This window comes from Zalophus californianus, chromosome 12, assembly GCF_009762305.2.
Source record: "Zalophus californianus isolate mZalCal1 chromosome 12, mZalCal1.pri.v2, whole genome shotgun sequence".
Classification (NCBI taxonomy): Eukaryota; Metazoa; Chordata; class Mammalia; order Carnivora; family Otariidae; genus Zalophus; species Zalophus californianus.
The window spans coordinates 57,622,214-57,640,411 of NC_045606.1; the positions used below are offsets into that span (position 1 = coordinate 57,622,214).

At 34.8% G+C, this 18,198-nt stretch overlaps 1 protein-coding gene across 2 annotated transcripts in view; it reads right to left on the bottom strand.

Annotated features, from left to right (window-relative positions):
• The window catches only part of SKAP2 (src kinase associated phosphoprotein 2), a 170,776-nt gene that overhangs the window by 139,357 nt on the left and 13,221 nt on the right, over nucleotides 1-18,198 (bottom strand). For both annotated transcript variants that reach the window (XM_027573528.1, XM_027573527.1), the window contains one exon: nucleotides 11,722-11,829. In XM_027573528.1, the coding sequence (XP_027429329.1) occupies nucleotides 11,722-11,829 (108 nt within the window). The remainder of the gene's footprint in view (nucleotides 1-11,721; nucleotides 11,830-18,198) is intronic.

An 18,198-nucleotide genomic window follows, 5' to 3' on the forward strand; every position in this document is an offset into this window, starting at 1 on the left:
TTTAGACAAGAAATACGGAATTAGAATCCCTAAAATTTCTCCATGGTGAAAACTAATCTAATATTTAAATTAAAGGTGACTATGAGTGTATACAGATGAAGATACAGAGAAAGATACAGGGCTCCTGAGAAAATAACCAAAAATCAAAAATTAAGCATCCTGAGACTACTGTAATTCATTCTCTCTCCGACTCTGGATCAATGCTTCTAGCTGAGGTGAAGAGTTTTTAATAAATAAGTAATAAATACATAAATAAATAAGAATTACTAGGAAAAAATAATGGCCACATATGTGGAAAATGCAGAATGTCAAAATGTTATAAACATTTCTAAGTTTCTACTCTCAATTTCTGTACTGATGTTGTTGCAGACCAGTAACAAACAGATCACAGACCCAGATCAATCTGCAGACCACACATTGAGTAGCACTCCTTGGATAACTCACACAGCTTCTTTGTGTCTCAGTTCCCTTATCTGGCAAGACTGCTCAGTTTGGTGGCTGACACATGGTAGGGGCCAAAGAGGGGAGCCAGGAAGGAGAAGAGATGAATTCAAAGAAACAAACCAACTTTCCTTTTGAAAGCCAAAAATAGTAACCATTTTTCTAGCAATGATCCCAGCACCCCTTAGATCCTGCCCCTATAACTACACATTGAAAAGCCTAGAAAATAGGCTTAACGAAAAGCCAGTAAATCAACAAAATATCTACTTTGACTCCATGTTCTCTGAAATAATTTGTTAAAGTGAAATTAAAGAAGATCCATGTGATTATACATTTATATTTGTGATACAACAAAAACATTGCTAGAAATGAGAGGAGTGGCATTATATGCAACAACACAAAGCAAGAATTCTTTTTTTAAAGGATGCTAAAGGCTGCAGAATTCAAGATTTCGCTGAGCTGAAAAGGCACAACAAGAAAATCACTTTTTGCTATTTGCACAATTTTTAAAATATGCACTAAGCAACAATAACATTAAAGGTGAGCTAGAATATGTCCCTGTTTTAACTAGTATATTAATCTCATAACTCTTTAGAGTAAAAGAACTCAGTATTTTAAAAAATAATTTAGCCTTGAGTTAAGAATAGTTTAAGAATCTTTAGTTAGGTAAAGACTTCTTAAACATGACAGCAAAAACACAGGCAACAAAAGAAAAAATAGACAAATTAGACTTCATCAAAATTAAAAACTTTTGTGCTTCAAAGGACACCATCAAGAAAGTGAAATTGACAACCCACAGAACTGGAGAAAATATGCACAAATCATGTATCTAATAAGAGATCAGTAGCTAGAATACATAAAGAACTCTTAGAGCTGAAAAAGACAGTCCAATTGGAAAATGAAAAAGGGCTTTGAGTAGGCATTCTCTGAAGAAGATATACAAATGACCAGTATGTCCATGAAAAGATGATCGACATCATCAGTCATCAGAGAAATGCAAATCAAAACCATACTGAGACACCCTCTAATATCCACTAGGATGACTAAAGCAAAGACAGACGATAACAAGTGCTGAAGAGGATAGTGAGAGACGGAAACCTCCTTGCACTGCTGGTAGGAACACAAGATGGTACAGAGCTTCGGGAAGCAGTTTGACCATACCTCAAAAAGTGAAACTCGGAGTGACCATAGGACCCAGCAATTCCACTCCTAGGTATATCCCCAGGAGAAATGAAAACATATTCATTCACATAAAAGCTTACACATACGTGTTCATAGCAGCATTATTAATAATAGTCAAAAAAGAAAAAAAAAAACTCAAAACTCTATCAACTGATGAATGGACAAATAAAATAGGGTATATATAACCCTTTTGGGTTATAAAAGGGAATGAAGTATGATACATGCTACCCTACAGATGAACTTCGAAAACATTATACTAAGTAAAAAAAAGAAGCCAGACATAGAAGGCCACATATATTGTTGCTCCATTTAAATAAAATGTCCAGATTAGGCAAATCTATATAAAAGTAGATTCATGGTTGCTTAAGCCCATGGGGCGCGGGGGAAGAGAGGAAAAATGGAGAGTATCTGCTTAGAGAATAGGGTTTCTTTTTTGTGACAATGAAAATGTTCTAAAATTGATTGGAGTAATGCTTGAACAGTTCTGTGAACTTATTTAAAACTACTGAATTAGATACTTTAATGGGTAAATTCTATGGTTATGTTAATTATACCTCAATAAGATTACTTTTTTAAAAATAGAATACTTTAAGAATCCTAGGCTCTACCCCCAAACTGTTGATGGACTCTATAAAATCAGTCATCCCTTTTAACTTAATAACTGTATATCTTCCCAAAAGCCATAATTTCAGGAGGATTAATAAAGGAATTATTTCAATCTCATCCCCAATTCTGCACTACAAGGCACCTCTCATATGTAGGAAAAAGCCCCTCAAAAAAATAATTTATTCAAGTTGATTCTTATACTTTCCTTACAGAGACATTTTCTTTAATAGTATCTCCATTATTTTTAAATGTACAGCAGGTGTATCCCACTTTCCCTTAAGTACTGAAGCAAGGACCCTATATCAACTCTCGATTTTGAAAAAATACTTTGATAAGCAGATACCAAAGACTGTATTCCATGTTTAATCTTTGTAAAAATTTAAAAAACAATTTTTGCTTTAATCCAGTCTGTGTCTATTTATTAACAAAGCATTTATTTGCTCTTAATGACTTTCCAGGCTTGTTATCTGAGTTGTGTGTACTATTCTTTCTATTTGGACCTGTTATGGTCTTTAACCTTATCCCATTTGACTCTGAAATGAGAATAATGAGACACTGATTAGTACCCTTGTTTCATAATAATTTCAGGCCACTTTTTTCCCCACTGTTTTTTTCCAGGTATAGCTTTATGAATCTTCCAATATAGTTCAAATTCATTCAAATATTCTCAAAAGTTTGCAAGTTTTTTAGTCACTGACTATTGAGTTCATGTACAAAATGAGTGACTCCTTCCATGGGCTCATGATGCTTAGCCACAAAATTTTCCCAAGTGTAATATTTCTTTATTCTCATATTCTCATTATTTGCTCAACAGAGAAAAGTTAAGGCACAGAGAGGTAGAATGGTTCCTAGAAAAGGCATTATTCATTTATTATAAAAAACTGAACTAGTAACTGTTTTCAACATGGAGTAATCAATTCAAAAAAATGATCTACTATGAATCTCTAAAACTTCCAACTGCAAATCCTACAAAATCCAGTGAAACATATGAGTTAAACAGTACAAAAGATAGACAACACCTCAGGTACATAGCTGTGTCAAACACAGAAAGAAACATTTATCTAAGGCAATCCTTAGATAAATAGGCTGGACAGCAATAATACCTTGATTTAACATGTCCTTACTATGGGCCAGGAAGTGTTCTAAGCTCTGTGTATGTTTATCCTACTTAATCCTCATAACAACCATAGGACATGGGTGGTGTTACTATCCTCAGTTTCTTAGATGAGGAAACTCAGATAGGTCAAACAACTTTGCTGGAGGTCACAAAGATGAATAATGAGCCAGTATTTTAACCCAGACAATATGATCACAGAAGCTGTTCTCAACCACTGTGCTTCATTTTTAGGGTGACTGGAGTATATCTCATCCCATATCTGCCCCCAAAAGAATGAAACTGGAAAAAGAAAGGCAAAATAAGGCTCACTTAAGCTCTATATCCATATATCTGGATAATTACCAGGCGGACTGGATGTTCACTGTCATCATGAACTCAACTGTTCAGACCCAAACTCATCAACATTTGCAACTTCCTCCTGACCTGTTCTTCTCTCAATGTTCATATCTCAGTCGATTCTTCTAGTCATCCAATTTAGAATTTTGTCATTTTCTTTAGCTTCTCTTTTTAAAATTCTACACAACTCCACTTACCTTGTCCTGTCCATTCTCCCTCAGATGCATCTTTTCCTTTCCAGTTTCACTATCCTCATCTAGTCTCTGTTCAATTCACATCTGGCTTAATGGAATGGTCCCTTACCTCACAGACCAAGGTTTTTGTCCCCTTCAACCCATCTATATCCCACCACTAGCTAAATGCTTCTAGAATACTTTTCATCGTTAACATTCCCTTGCTCAAAAAGCCTAAAATGGATACTCATTTTGCTTACTGATCCAACTCCTTATGACAACCATTTAAAGTCCTCAATAATTAAGTTCTCCCTTGCCTAAAATAATGGAATTCTCTGTGAAGAAATAGAAACAAATTCACAAAGGTAGTGCCTTAGCCAGAGTAACTTGGTTAGTGGCCAAATTGGGACCTGAGGCAAGAGCCAATGCTTGTTCCGTGCTCCCCTTGTCCATCCACATCTCCCAATCCTCTTCAATCTCTCTAAGCCATGTCGGCCTTTGCACAATTCCTCAAACGACACTCAGTTCCAACCCCATTTCCTATTGTCTCCACTTCCTCGGCTTATCTGAAAAGCATGCTCCCCTCCATTCTTTACTAATTAAAACTTTACCTATCCTTGTTAAGTTCTGGTTCAAACTCCAATTTTTTCCATAAAACGTTCATTGAGACCAGTCTGCAATCGTTTCTTCCTTTTCTGACCTCCTAGGGTATTTAATGTCAATGCCACACATTTCTGTATTTGAACAAAGTTGATAAAGTTTCCAAATATTAGATATGGATGTATTGTACCCACAATTAGACTATAATTTTTTTAGGAAAAGGGACAGTTCTTTTCCACTGCTTATAGTTCTTCTAGAAAGCTAGCACTCACTCTAATTGAATATCTAAGATTTGCTGACACTTTCTGGACTATCTTTGACCTGTAGCCAGGGAGCATACTTCTTCCCCAAGGAATGATTTCAGCAGATCAATTGTGAAAATGTTTTAGGACAAAGCACCCTCTTGATATTTTTAGAAAAGGAACATAGATAGCACCAACCTTTCCTCCTAAAAGTTCCCTCTGAAATTCTTTGTTTGTTTTTAAAGAATAAAACCTTAATAACATTGGTAATGAAGAAAGAGTATCTTCCGTGGATCAAAAATTTTGAGTAATTCCTAGCAAGTGGAAGGCAGATGAGACTAAAGTGAGGAAGTCATAGTAGAGGACACCAGAGCCCAGGAGGACACCAAGGAAAGTGCTAGTTTCCCCAAAGGAGCCTCAGAAATCTACAAACAGAATTACAGGATGGTGAAAAGGGACACTCATTAAAGAACTATAATCAAAGCAGCTAAAACCACTGGGTCTGTCCTCAAAAGCATGCAGCATTTAAGGCATTTGAGTTGGATGTTCTGGTCAAGAGACCAAAACCTTACTGAGTCTCCATTTCCACAAGAAAATAGGGAAAATGTCTTCCACACAGGGTCATTCTGAGCCGATTAAAGGAAAATATGCATGAAAGAATCTAGTTCAGAGCCAGATTAATTTCTCAATAAATATTAATGTATTCCTTCCTTAAAGATGCTACCCCGACCAGCAGCACAGTCACCTCTAAGGAAGGAAGGAAGAGGCAGGAGGCTTCCTCTAGAATCCTGAGCAGGCTGGCATGCCTTCCTCTGAAATCAAACTGATCAGCCCATTGTCTTTTTCTTTTAAGATTTTATTTTTAAGGTATCTCTATACCCAATGTGGGGCTCAAACTTACAACCCCAAGATCAAGAGTCATATGCTCTACCAACTAAGCCATCTGGGTACTCCTGCCAGGCCACTGTCTTGAAGAACCTTTGCTTTTAGATTTCTAAACTCTAAATTCATCCTTTAGCTTGAGTTACAAACAGGAAAAACAACTGGAAACAGGAAGTCATATGCTGCAACTTCTCCAAACTCAGACAGCAAGGAAGAAAAGCCAGTTATGTGCCTAAGTCTTATGAGATACGGTGTTCTGCAAGAGCCAAAAACTTCTTTACCACGGCCTGGTGCTGACACCTGAAGGTCTGTGAGTGGGGCCCAAACTCCTTTGGGTTAAGGCATTGCCCCTATAAATATGCAGTTACTGATAAAAACCGGTTTTTGGACTTCTGCTCCAAATGTTCTTTTTAGCACCTTTTCCCACTTTCTCTCCAGAAAACTTCAGGAACCATGCGAAACTCACTTAAATAACCCTCCTCTCCACAATTTACTCCACAACCTCTCAGAATATAGACACAAAGTTTATGCTTTGGTTAATTCAATATAATGCCAAAACATATGACTGACTTCAGTCAACAAATTACTGAGGAAAACCAATGAAACCAGTTTGGTTTTTTTTTTTTCTTTTTTTTGCCTAGGTACAGACCAAACCAACTGAACAGCGTAACACATACTAGTTACTATTTTTGGAATCTGCCTTACTAGAAACTTAGATTGCTAATTACCACCTTATTTTAGGTGATTGTTTTCTCCTTCCATCTAGATTACATGTCTCTTGAAAACAGGAACTTCGTCTTAGTCATCTTTGAATTCCCCATTGCCCTGTCAGGGTATCTTGCACCCTTCCTCAAAGACTGTGTAAACAACTGCTAATTTACTGTATTAAAGATGCATTATTTTCATAATGCTGAGGATTACTACCTTTCTGATCATTCTAGTCCACTTTGTTATAGTCTTATTGGTCCTCACTGTTTTATTTTGATGTATGTTCCCATTCAATGGCATAAAGCTTAGGTGATTCTCAATAATTATGTGTTTTTATTTACTCATATATATCTTTGTATCATAAAAATATTTCACATCTGTGTACTTTATATTTCCAATCACACAATATATTATCTTGAATGTTAAAAATGTTTTCTACTTTTTATTATTTCCTCAAACTATAACCCCTCACTTCTACCAAAATACTTGAAACTTGCTATATACATTACAGAAGGACTAAAGTAATCACCTTTCTTATATTGTTATAACACACACAAGGTAACAACTGGTATACTGAAGGAACAGAAAGGTACAAAAAAAAAAAACCTCAAGTGCAACACTAATGTATGTTATGTACACAAAGATATGTGCAAATTGCAAACTAGTCTAAATTCTCAGAATAAAATTTAAAAATATGAGTTTAAGTATCAAAAATCACATGATACTATGGTAGAAAAACCCTTACCCTAAATGGTAAGTTATTAAACAATCTTTTTTCCCCTGGTTCTAAACACTGTTTCATATTCTACTGGAACCCAGAGAAAAGTAAAGCATCTCTTCCGTGGCTTTTACAAGAACAGATAAGTGCTAAACCTAATTTTACACAAAAAGGTATCTTCCTCAAAAGTTTGGTATGCAATGTGTAGAAATTTACACATTAAATGTATGTGTGCACGCTTCGATGGATTTATATCTAAGCTTGTTTTAGATGCATTGTGAGAGCTCATTATTTATAGGCATCCCAGAGATAATCTTTTTTAAAGCAATCCTTTGGAATAAGTGATTTATATGTTTTATGAATCCAAATTTTCATACACTAGATTTTCTTAAAGAAAATTACACCAAAAAAGAAAAAAAAATCATTATTTACTCTTATATATTATGATCAAGACAGCTTAGCCCTTTTCCTTAATCCCCAAGCTTTAAAAAAAATAGTTCCATGCCTAAACCAAGATTTTTTTTCATATAAACCTATGTCCTTGCAATGCCTACAGTTTTCAGTAACCTATACTTGGGAATTTTCAGTTAGGAAGATACCAGGACAGGGCGCCTGGGTGGCTCAGTTGGTTAAGCGACTGCCTTCGGCTCAGGTCATGATCCTGGAGTCCCGGGATTGAGTCCCACATCGGGCTCCCTGCTCAGCAGGGAGTCTGCTTCTCCCTCTGACCCTTTTCCCTCTCGTGCTTTCTATCTCTCATTCTCTCTCTCTCAAATAAATAAAATCTTAAAAAAAAATAATAAAAATAAAAGGAAGATACCAGGACAATAAATGACTGTTTTATATCTTTAGCTTCATTTTAGTCTTCCTATATTCACACCCTAGAGGTTCCAGATTCTTATCCACAAAGTGATTATGGTTTAGGACTGAATCAGATTTGTAACAAATGTCCACTGGGATTCTTCGACCTATCATCGACGGGTAGAGCCGATATATGTCTTCTAGCTCATCGAATCCGTTCACCTTACCTCAGGGACTTCCCACAATGCTACGTGGTTAGAAGCCTTCTTTCACAAATGACGAAAATGAATGAAAAATGATTTCAGAATAGAAAAATGGAAACCCAAGTCATTATATAGTGTCTAAAGGCTACCCTGCATCTCCCACCTTAGTGCCCAAGCAAGCATTCTAACATATGTACAATAAGGGATATTCTTCTTTAAGGTTTTGCGTTCCATTTTCTCTAATTTTATCTGATTGCTGACATGCATCATTTATACTAACACTTCCATATATCCAGCCACACAATACAATAAAACTTCTAACAGCGATCTAGTTTGGAAACCATTATGATTTGTTTTATTTTTCCCAGAAAAACATAAGGCACAAAGTTAATAAAAGGAAATTTCTAGTAAGTATGGGTTTTTATAAATATTACCACATCAAAATGAAACTAACAGCAGTCATGCAATCATGCATAAATAAAATACAGGCTCTTACTGTTTTTCTTAAAAGCTAATTGAGCATGTCACTCTCTCCTTTTTTGCTATTGTCTTAAAATGTATTTCCCCTCAAAAAATAAAAATAAAAAGTGCTTCCAAAGAGAGAGAAGAAAAAATTACAAACTACAGTATTTTTTATGCTACAAGCTATACAAAAATCTGTCACCATCTATGTTACAATTCTAGTCATCAATAAGGTACTTTTTTTCAATGCACCACTCAAAAATCAATTATATCAACTCTTTTGTATAGAGAAGCAGCACACCTTTCAGGCAACTAGTATTAATGAGTAGACATGACTATAGAATCTCCATCTGTTTCTCTGACAAAGCTGTGGCTACTCTAGTCTCTCATTGAAATTCCATTAATCTGGTGTACCAAGGCCCAATGCGAAAATCAAAACTCCATCTAACCCTTTATCAGCTCACAATAACCTACAAGTGAACTCTGCCTGTTAGCATGCAGCAAGTTATGATTTTGCTATCAATCAGGCAGTTGGCCAATAAAAAAAAAAAAAAGGCAGGCTGGAAACAGTGTGTCTGGCAGGGTTTGAAGACTTTGTTTTTGTTTTCTGTTTTCATCCCCTTTCAATTTCTATAGGGTGTCTGGACCTTGTGAGATTATGCATTATTCTCCTTGGCTGTGATTTAATTGCTACCAGCAATCAAGTCGAAGCATCACTGAAGTGTGCTTGAATTTCATTAGAAGATATAACTTATGCTACTTTCCTACAGTACCTAATAAACCATAAAGAAACCAAAACACATATGGCTTGAGGGAATAACTGGAAAATTAGGTAGCCATTTGGGAACTGAGTGAACTTTTGAACCAGAGGAACAGAGAAAAAGAAATATTAAAGGAAAAGACAGACTTAGAATGCACACAAAGATGTGCAGGTTTGACCTTTTCAGTACCTTGAAAATTACATTAGCATTATGAAAAATACATATCATGTTTAGAGTTTATAATCCATCAAGGCTCAGATACTTTGTTAGTGCCTACCATAAGGTAAAAGTCAAAAGGACAAAACAACAATCTGATTTGACAAAAGGCCTTTTGGTGACCTGTGCTAATTTAGTTATACTTATTGTTAAATGCATTATCCTTTTATAATTAATATATCATTAGACTGAGGTCCCATAATGAAGGAAAATTTATTCAGCAAGGGAAAGAGACCACATACCAAATCTATGTTGAAGGGAGAGAGATTGATATGACTAGATGACTTTCAGAGTGGAAATTAAAAATCCAATTGGTAGTTTTAAAATTAATTTATAATATTCTTAGAAGAAAATGTAAAACTATCATATATGGTATTATTTTATATACCCAAAATGAGTAATACTAAAACTTAAATTTTCAATCTGCTTAAGAATTGCTTACACCAACACTAATGAAAATGCACCTATATTTAACAAAAAACTTAATGCTATACATAAATATGTTATTAAATAATATTCAAATACTGATAATGTAATCTTTTAACAATAAATCTTTTTCATGCTATTAATGTATTTCCTATATATTTGGTTATGAAAACAAACATGATAAATTATTTACTCATAATAAAGAAAATATGATAATTATGTAAATGCATTATAATTTAATAACAATTCACTTTTTCTAACAAAACACTGGCTCTCATAGGTATTTAATTGTTGGATTTCTTAGGTTACAATTTTTTAAAGAATGTAAATACTGCTCCCTTGTAATTCAAATTATTTATGCTATCTTTTTAAAACTCAGAGCATATATACTCTATGAACATTTTGTGTGTGTGCATGTATATTCTCCTGAGTATAAATATTCTGTCTGTGTATATGTATACCCACATACTCATTTCTATCTACCAACACTTAACAGAGAAGCAAAACAAATCATTGTAATGTGTCTGAAAAACAGCTCAACTCAAACAATAATTCACTGTTTTGCCTGAAAATATTATTTATCAATTATAAAACATTTTCTAGTAGAAATGCTTTTGAAGACCAGATTAGGAAAGGTAATGCTCTGTTTCAGATAAGAAGTGTAACTGAAGAGAAATGTGCATCTTTTTAAAAAATAGGGAATATGAGAGAAAGAAATCTCTTCCTTTAAAAATAGAAATTAAATGTTTGCCAAAATGTAAAATTCAACATAAAATGGATATGATTATTATTGCTACATATTGTACAAAGTTCTGAATATAAAAAAAAAGATTGTGTTGTTCTGAATCAGTGGTTAGAATGTTTATCACTTATGCATGTACTTGACTTATCCCTGTTCTGCAATAGACATAATTTTATACCTCATAAAAGCAATTTATGTTTCCAAAGGGAATAATCTGGGTAACATAAAATGTGGAGTGCTCTGTTGCAGGAAGCATATTTTCATTCAGCAATTGTATTTAGAGATGGAACTGCACAGTTTGATCATCATACAGTGGCAGAAGGCATTATTCATTTCTGTGTCTCTGTGAAACTTTGAGTGCCACGAATTAATATGCATGGCTAATTTATCGATACACATTCTTAATTTATAACTATCTATCACCCTTATAAGGTCTCTAGAATGCAGATGCACTCAACTGGCTATAACAGAGAAAGCACACGCTACACTAAAAGCAAGTTTCATAACTTTGGCGAGTTTTTAAAAATTACAAAGAGATAATCGACTTTATTACCCATTCAATTAATACAAAACATTATAATACTACTGTATAATGTGGGGTATCTTTAGGTGACAATCAGGAAAATGAGAATGTGTATTAAAAGAAGCATCTGATGAAAACCTGTCTTAATGTGAGAAGGCAATGTAAGAATGATTAATTTAATATTTTATGAACTCATTTTATATGAAGTTTTCAAAAAAAAGATCAAAAATCTTTTTCATTATTTATAAAATAAATAATACAAGAAGCCATTTAGCAGCACAATAAAATTAAGTAAGAATCTGATAATATTAAATTAACCAACAAACTAACTAATAATATTCATACAATGATGTAAACACTCTCTTAAAAATTCTAGTCAAGAAATTTCCTAGAAAAAGAAGAAACTACATACTTAAGAAAACCACTAGAGAGAGCTCTTCTGTTCCTTAAAATGTTCTGGTAAAGGTAAGTTAACTGAAGCCTCCGCATTTACTGCTTTCTGACAAGACCACCACCTCTATGCACTGCATTGTCTTGTGTTGGAATATCTAGAGGTATATTTGATGGCAAAATATCACATACCTTCAGAGTGGGCTTCATCATCTTTATCATATCTTTCTGAGGCTAATGACATAGTATCTGGAGGACCAGCAAAAGGGTCATCATATTCTTCCCCATCTTCTGCATCACCTATAGAAGAATCACAGAAAAGCCTTTTATAGATTAGTTATCTTTTAAAAATGTTACTTTGTCAAGAGAGGTAAATTTTACTATTAAACCTAGTCACTGTCATGGAAAAACAGAGTAAAAACAGGTCCTATTTTAATGTATATCTACTGTAACTTAAATAAAGTAAGAGTTTCTGGAAGTCAGTGGACAACTGCTTATTTCTGATACAAAAGGATACAAGTTCCAAAATTATGATGGTCTCTACAAAGATGAATACAAAAAAAGTAGAAGCAGGGTAAAACAGAGTGTGTATCCAAAACAAACAAAAAAAGAAACAGAACCAAAATAATGATAACAAATAACACACAAAAAATTGGAAAGCACAACAGAGAAAATAATTCAAGTTAATTCCATTTACGTACTCAATTATTTGAAAATTTATGATGAGAAATTGATAAATCAAAGCCATATGCACATTTTATGTTTTCATGAAAAATCACAGGGTTACATTAGAGTAGATTAAAAATACTCAGTTGCATTTTCAAGAGCAGGAATCCTTTATGGGAAAAACTACTTTAAAACTCATATAACCCTTTTAAGTTCAAAGTGATTTACAACTTGACACCTTCAATTTTCATTCAGTAATATATTACCATTTTTTTTTAATCTTCTAGCCAGTTTTTCATGATTTCCAAATCCTAGGTTGGTTGGTTGGTTCGTTTGAAGTCATTGAATCCCCACAATAAAATCTTGTGGTTTGGGTTTTTTCCACATACCCATTTAGAATAATTAAAAAAAAAAAAAGAGTGAATCAGGTATTTGCTAGCTTGGTTACATATAAGCACTCATTTTTCAACCATATTCAACCACATCCAAAGAAAATTCAATAAAATTCAAAAAACTACATGCTTTATACTGTAGCAATTATCTGTTAATTCAAGAGAAAACCAGCTACCTCAAGGATTCCCAAAAAGCACAATGAAAACCTCCATGGGAATCCTAAAGAACCTACAGTATTACTTTAAGACCATGGTTGTGGAGCAGATCGAGATTAAAGCTACCAGTCTCTCCAAAAAAATATCTGTAACCTCTAAAATCCATTTAATAGGTGACACCCTATTTCTCAACATATTTTTGGTAGAGGAAATAGCCCCTTTGAAAACACCATGAAAGCGGGGCGCTTGAGTGGCTCAGTCGTTAAGCGTCTGCCTTTGGCTCAGGTCATGATCCCAGGGTCCTCGGATCGAGCCCCGCATCGAGCCCCGCATCGAGCCCCACATCGAGCCCCACATCGAGCCCCGCATCAGGCTCCCTGCTCGGCGGGAAGCCTGCTTCTCCCTCTCCCACTTCCCCTGCTTGTGTTCCCTCTCTCGCTGTGTCTCTCTCTGTCAAATAAACAAATAAAATCTTAAAAGAAAAAGAAAACACCATGAAAGTAATAAGAATAAATCAATATTCATCTCTATTTCTTTATAATTTTGGCATTTCATCAGCATCCATCATCCTTATTCTGAAAAAGATAGGGCTATCTCCCATCAAGGCAGTAAGAGCAGAAGACAGAGGACTATCTTACTGCCCCTGATGAATCCACCACCATGTGCACCATATAGGGATGTTTCTTCCCCAAATAAAATTCCAAGGACCACATGTAAATACTATTCATTCCTTAGATCTTAATTTCTTTTTCTTTTAAAATGTTCAAAGTAGGGCGCCTGGGTGGCTCAGTCGCTTCAGCATCTGCCTTCCGCTCAGGTCATGATCCCAGGGTCCTGGGACTGAGCCCTGCATCAGGCTCCTTGCTCAGCAGGTAGTCGGCTTCTCCCTCTACCCTTCATCCCGCTCATGCTCCCTTTTTCAAATAAATAAGTAAAGTCTTAAAAAAGAAGAAGAAGAAGACTAAAATGTTCAAAGTACTTTTCGGAACATTCCGTGATCCCTTACAATACTTCTCTTATGGAAAGTATGTTCTGATTTTAAATATGAGGTAAGAGAGAACCTCATAAAGTGCTAGTAAAAATATGTTCAGGCATGGAATGACAGCTCATGGAATATATAGTAGTAAAGATCACAAAATTCTCAATTGCTCTTAGTTGCTAGAGTATCCTTATATTGTCAATAAAGTAAGAATTGCTAAGGTATGAATTTGCAAAGGATATTTCATAACGTGAACTATAAAATAAATCTTGCTGTGAAAAAAAAAAGTATCAGGATACCTCAAATATACTGCCCCAACTTAGCACTTAGCATATTACACTATTATGAATATGAAAACACAAGAGTAAAACCAACGAACACATGGAAATGATTTTGAAAAAGATTCAGATGCTCAGGCTTAAATCTATTTAACTCTACATGGAAAAAAATTAAAAGTTAAAAAGTTTAGAAAATCAGGATTTGTTATCTTTTGATAATATCCATTATATGTTTTTATGTGTATATCCACGTATATACACATACACACATGCACACACTGATCTATATTTATATATGTATGCACACAGCAAAAAGATCATTATTAAAGCTATAAAATAATATTTAATGAGTTAAGAATATTTTCCACAAATTGGTTACTAACATGTTGAAGACTTCTGTGGTTTCTGTGTTAAAAAAAACTTTTTGTATTATTTACTAAAATAAAATTGTCTTCAGCTTACCATTCTAAGAACTGCAGCTCATTTCAAATGTTTTTTTATAAGTAATGTGATAATTTATATTTATCCAAAACAAAACAAATTAAATACTGCTACTGGCTTCTTTTCTTCCCCTACCCCCTTTTCTCTCCTTTTTTAAGCTCCCTTGAATTAACCCAGAAATTTAAAAAAAAAATTTTTTTTTAATCTCTGTGGTATCTATATAGGGTTATTCGCTTTTCAACCCGCATTAAATTGAAAGGACACATCATTTTTCAAGATGATCTTCTTCATTTTACTGCTGTTCCAGGGGTGATCCATCCCTTTTCCTCCTTCCCAATTACTTTTTTCCAACCCAATGAAGAGCTGTATTATAAGGACCTTAAACTGAACACAGGGGTCGCTGTTGAGTAGTGCAAAGCTTTTTTTTTTTTCCTCCCCAGGGGCGGAGAATTTGCAGCTATACCTGCAAAGACTTCTATAAATTAAAAGGTAAATGTTCAACTTGTGTTTATATAATAGAAAACTGAACTCCAAAGCAACAATGGGCATCAGGTAAACGTATCCAATACAATTTACAGACATAATTGAAAGCATTACAGCCTAATCAGACATCTAAAAGAAAAGGATGCTCAAATGAAATGTCTACAGAATCATTAGTTGGCAGCCATTCTATTACAATCACACATAATGTCAGTGGTGCCTTGAGCCTGTGCCAATGACAACAGCATAAATTTTGCATCTCATTTCTGTGGTCATAAAATTAATGATCAGTTTAAAAATACTTCTTTGTAAAAGTTATTGCGCAAAGAAAAGACATGAATGTGTCCCTGTTATGTACTCACAAGGATAATTATGGGGCTGTTGCTCATTAATACTGTTTCTTGTTTCCCTAGAAAACCATCTGATTTATCCCACAACTTTTAAAAGTTTAATTAACGATACAAAGTTAACAGTCTAAAAGACAATGATCCAAGACTTCCCTTCCTATAATTTCAGTGGCAACTTAAATATCATGGCAAAAATCAAAGCTGAGTCTTACCACAGCAGCATATTTCTCTGATAAACATTTTTAAGTTTATAATAGTTGAGTTCAAATCACTATTATCCCTTCCTCATTATATTGTTCATCATCAGTTAACACTTTCCTAAATGCCTAGAGATGGAGCCCACCAGCAGCTGAATAGTCATGATCTCTACCACCGCAGAAGGTGATTGAACCAATTTACTGCTTGTTTTATCAAACAAGTCCTACCTGAAACACAACTGGGTAAACGTTAAATTAAATAATATACCTAAAACTTAGGTGACAGTCATTCCCCCTTTACAGCATGAAAGGCAAACTTGAGGAGAAAAAGGACTTGAGTGAAAACAAATTAATTTCTAATTCTCTACTCCGTTCACTTGTCCAAATTAATGTCTCAAGTAATAACATACAACCAAATTGACAGCGTTAAGCATTTAAGGTGTCATTTCTTAAGGGAATCTGTGGTTTCATTCTTAAGGCTTTGAAAGATTTAGGTCACCACAAGGAGATTCTGTTCATAACTCCTCTGCAATCGGAGAGCTTAATAGCAAGCGTATATGAGGCGGAGCTTTAACATAAGGATATCATTTCTCAAGCACGACCTCTGAAATATACTTCTACTACTGTAGGCCCCATCATTTCAGACATACGTAACACATTTGTATAAGGCCGGAGATGGGCGGGGGGGCAGGGAGGGAGCTCAAGTTATTTGCTCAGCCTTCATTGGTGGGATTGGTTTCCAACCAAACACGCACTATATTTAAAAGGATAAAGGAAAGGAAATTAAACATCATCCAAACTTTTGACTTCTCTGTGTTCTTAAGGATTCCATCAGAGCAAACTAAAATGAATCCCTTCTTACCTAACCTTACCTTACCTAATACCTCCGGATATTTAAAAAAAGCACGTTAGTCCATTAATAAACTTAGTAACACAAATGAGGTCAAAGGAAATTGCTAAGTAAATCTATGCATATTTAACAATATCAATGAAGTCTCAAGGAGAAAATCGATTACATAATTTTTTTAATTAGAGGAAAAATATTTTACAGAAGAAAATGAGAGCTTTTTTTTTTTCAAGATTTTATTTATTTGAGAGAGAGAGAGCACAGAGGGAGAGGGAGAAGTAGACTCCCCGCTGAGCAGGGAGCCCGATGCAGGACTCGATCCCAGGACCCTGAGATCATGACTCGAGCCGAAGGCAGATGCTTAACCCAGGTGCCCCGAAAACGAGAGCTTTTTAGCTATGGCATCTAAAGGGAACTGAAAACAGTATATTCACATATTTAAGCTACAGACACCAATATTTTGCAAATTTGAAAATATTCTCTTGAAATATTTGTCTGTTAATATGTCCTTCTTTCAATAATTTGTAATTTCCTCAAAAAGTATTTGAAAACTGAATTATAAATCAAGATTTACTTAAATCAAGATTTACTTAAATTCTCTTGATAAATGAAGTTGAATCTGAGAATACACATTAATATAATATTTATTGAATGTCAGTAGACATATGTGTCATGCATAGGTATCTTCACATTATCTTAATCATTCTATAAAGATATTAATATCTAAATTACACTGGAGTAAAAAAAAAGACTAATATGCGGGCAAGATACAAGTAAAACTTTTTTATCATATACCTAATGTATATTAGAAAATTCTGTCTTATACTTAGTAACAGTCTTTACTCAATTAGTAATATATTTTCATTAGAAAAATAATTACTTTGGGGCACCTGGATGGCTCGGTTGGTTAAGCATCTGCCTTCAGCTCAGGTGATGATCCCAGGGTCCTGGGATTGAGCCCCACATCGGGCTCCCTGCTCAGCACGGGGCCTGCTTCTCCCTCTCTCCCCTGCTCGTGCTCTATCTCTCGCTCTCTCTCCCTCTCTCTCAAATAAATAAAATATTAAAGAAAAATAATTACTTCAGGTCACATTTAAGGGACTTATGACCATGTCATATGACAGGAACAAATTCTAAAATAATCCTAATTCTATTCTAAAATAATTCTAAAAATAGCATAATTTTAGTGCATGAAGCCTAATTCAGGAGTACACTCTATACTATTAGGCTATATTGCAACCAAGAAGAGGAAACTAGGGATAATTACTCCATCATGTACAATATTTCAAGGATATAAGGAGCTCTCTCTGGGGCACCTTGGTAGCTCAATCTGTTAAACGTCTGACTCTTAATTTTAGCTCAGGTCATGATCTCAGGGTCATGAGATCGAGCCCTAAGTTGCACTTCATGCTCAGCGTGGAGTCTGCCTGAGATTCTCTCTCTCCCTCTGTCCCACACCCACCCCCACAAATAAAATCTTCAAAAAAAAAAAAAAGATTCCGTCCCCCTCTCCCTCTACCCCTCCCCCTCTCTCATGCAAGTGTGCGCTCTCTCTCACTCTCTCAAATAAATTAATTAATTAAAATTTTTTTTAAAAAAGGTGTGCTCTATTCTAGATAGAATAAGCAAAATTTCAAATAAGTAACAGGGACTAGACTAAGCAAGATGGGTTCTAGTTGCTTAGATTCAAATCTTTCTTATATACAAGTAAAACTGAGGAGTTTAGAAAATCAACTGATAATTTATTCTTTTTTTAATAAATTTTTTTAAGATTTTATTTATTTATTTGAAAGAGAGAGAGAGAAAGTGAGAGAGAGAGCACGAGAGGGGGGAGGGTCAGAGGGAGAAGCAGACTCCCCGCTGAGCAGGGAGCCCGATGCGGGACT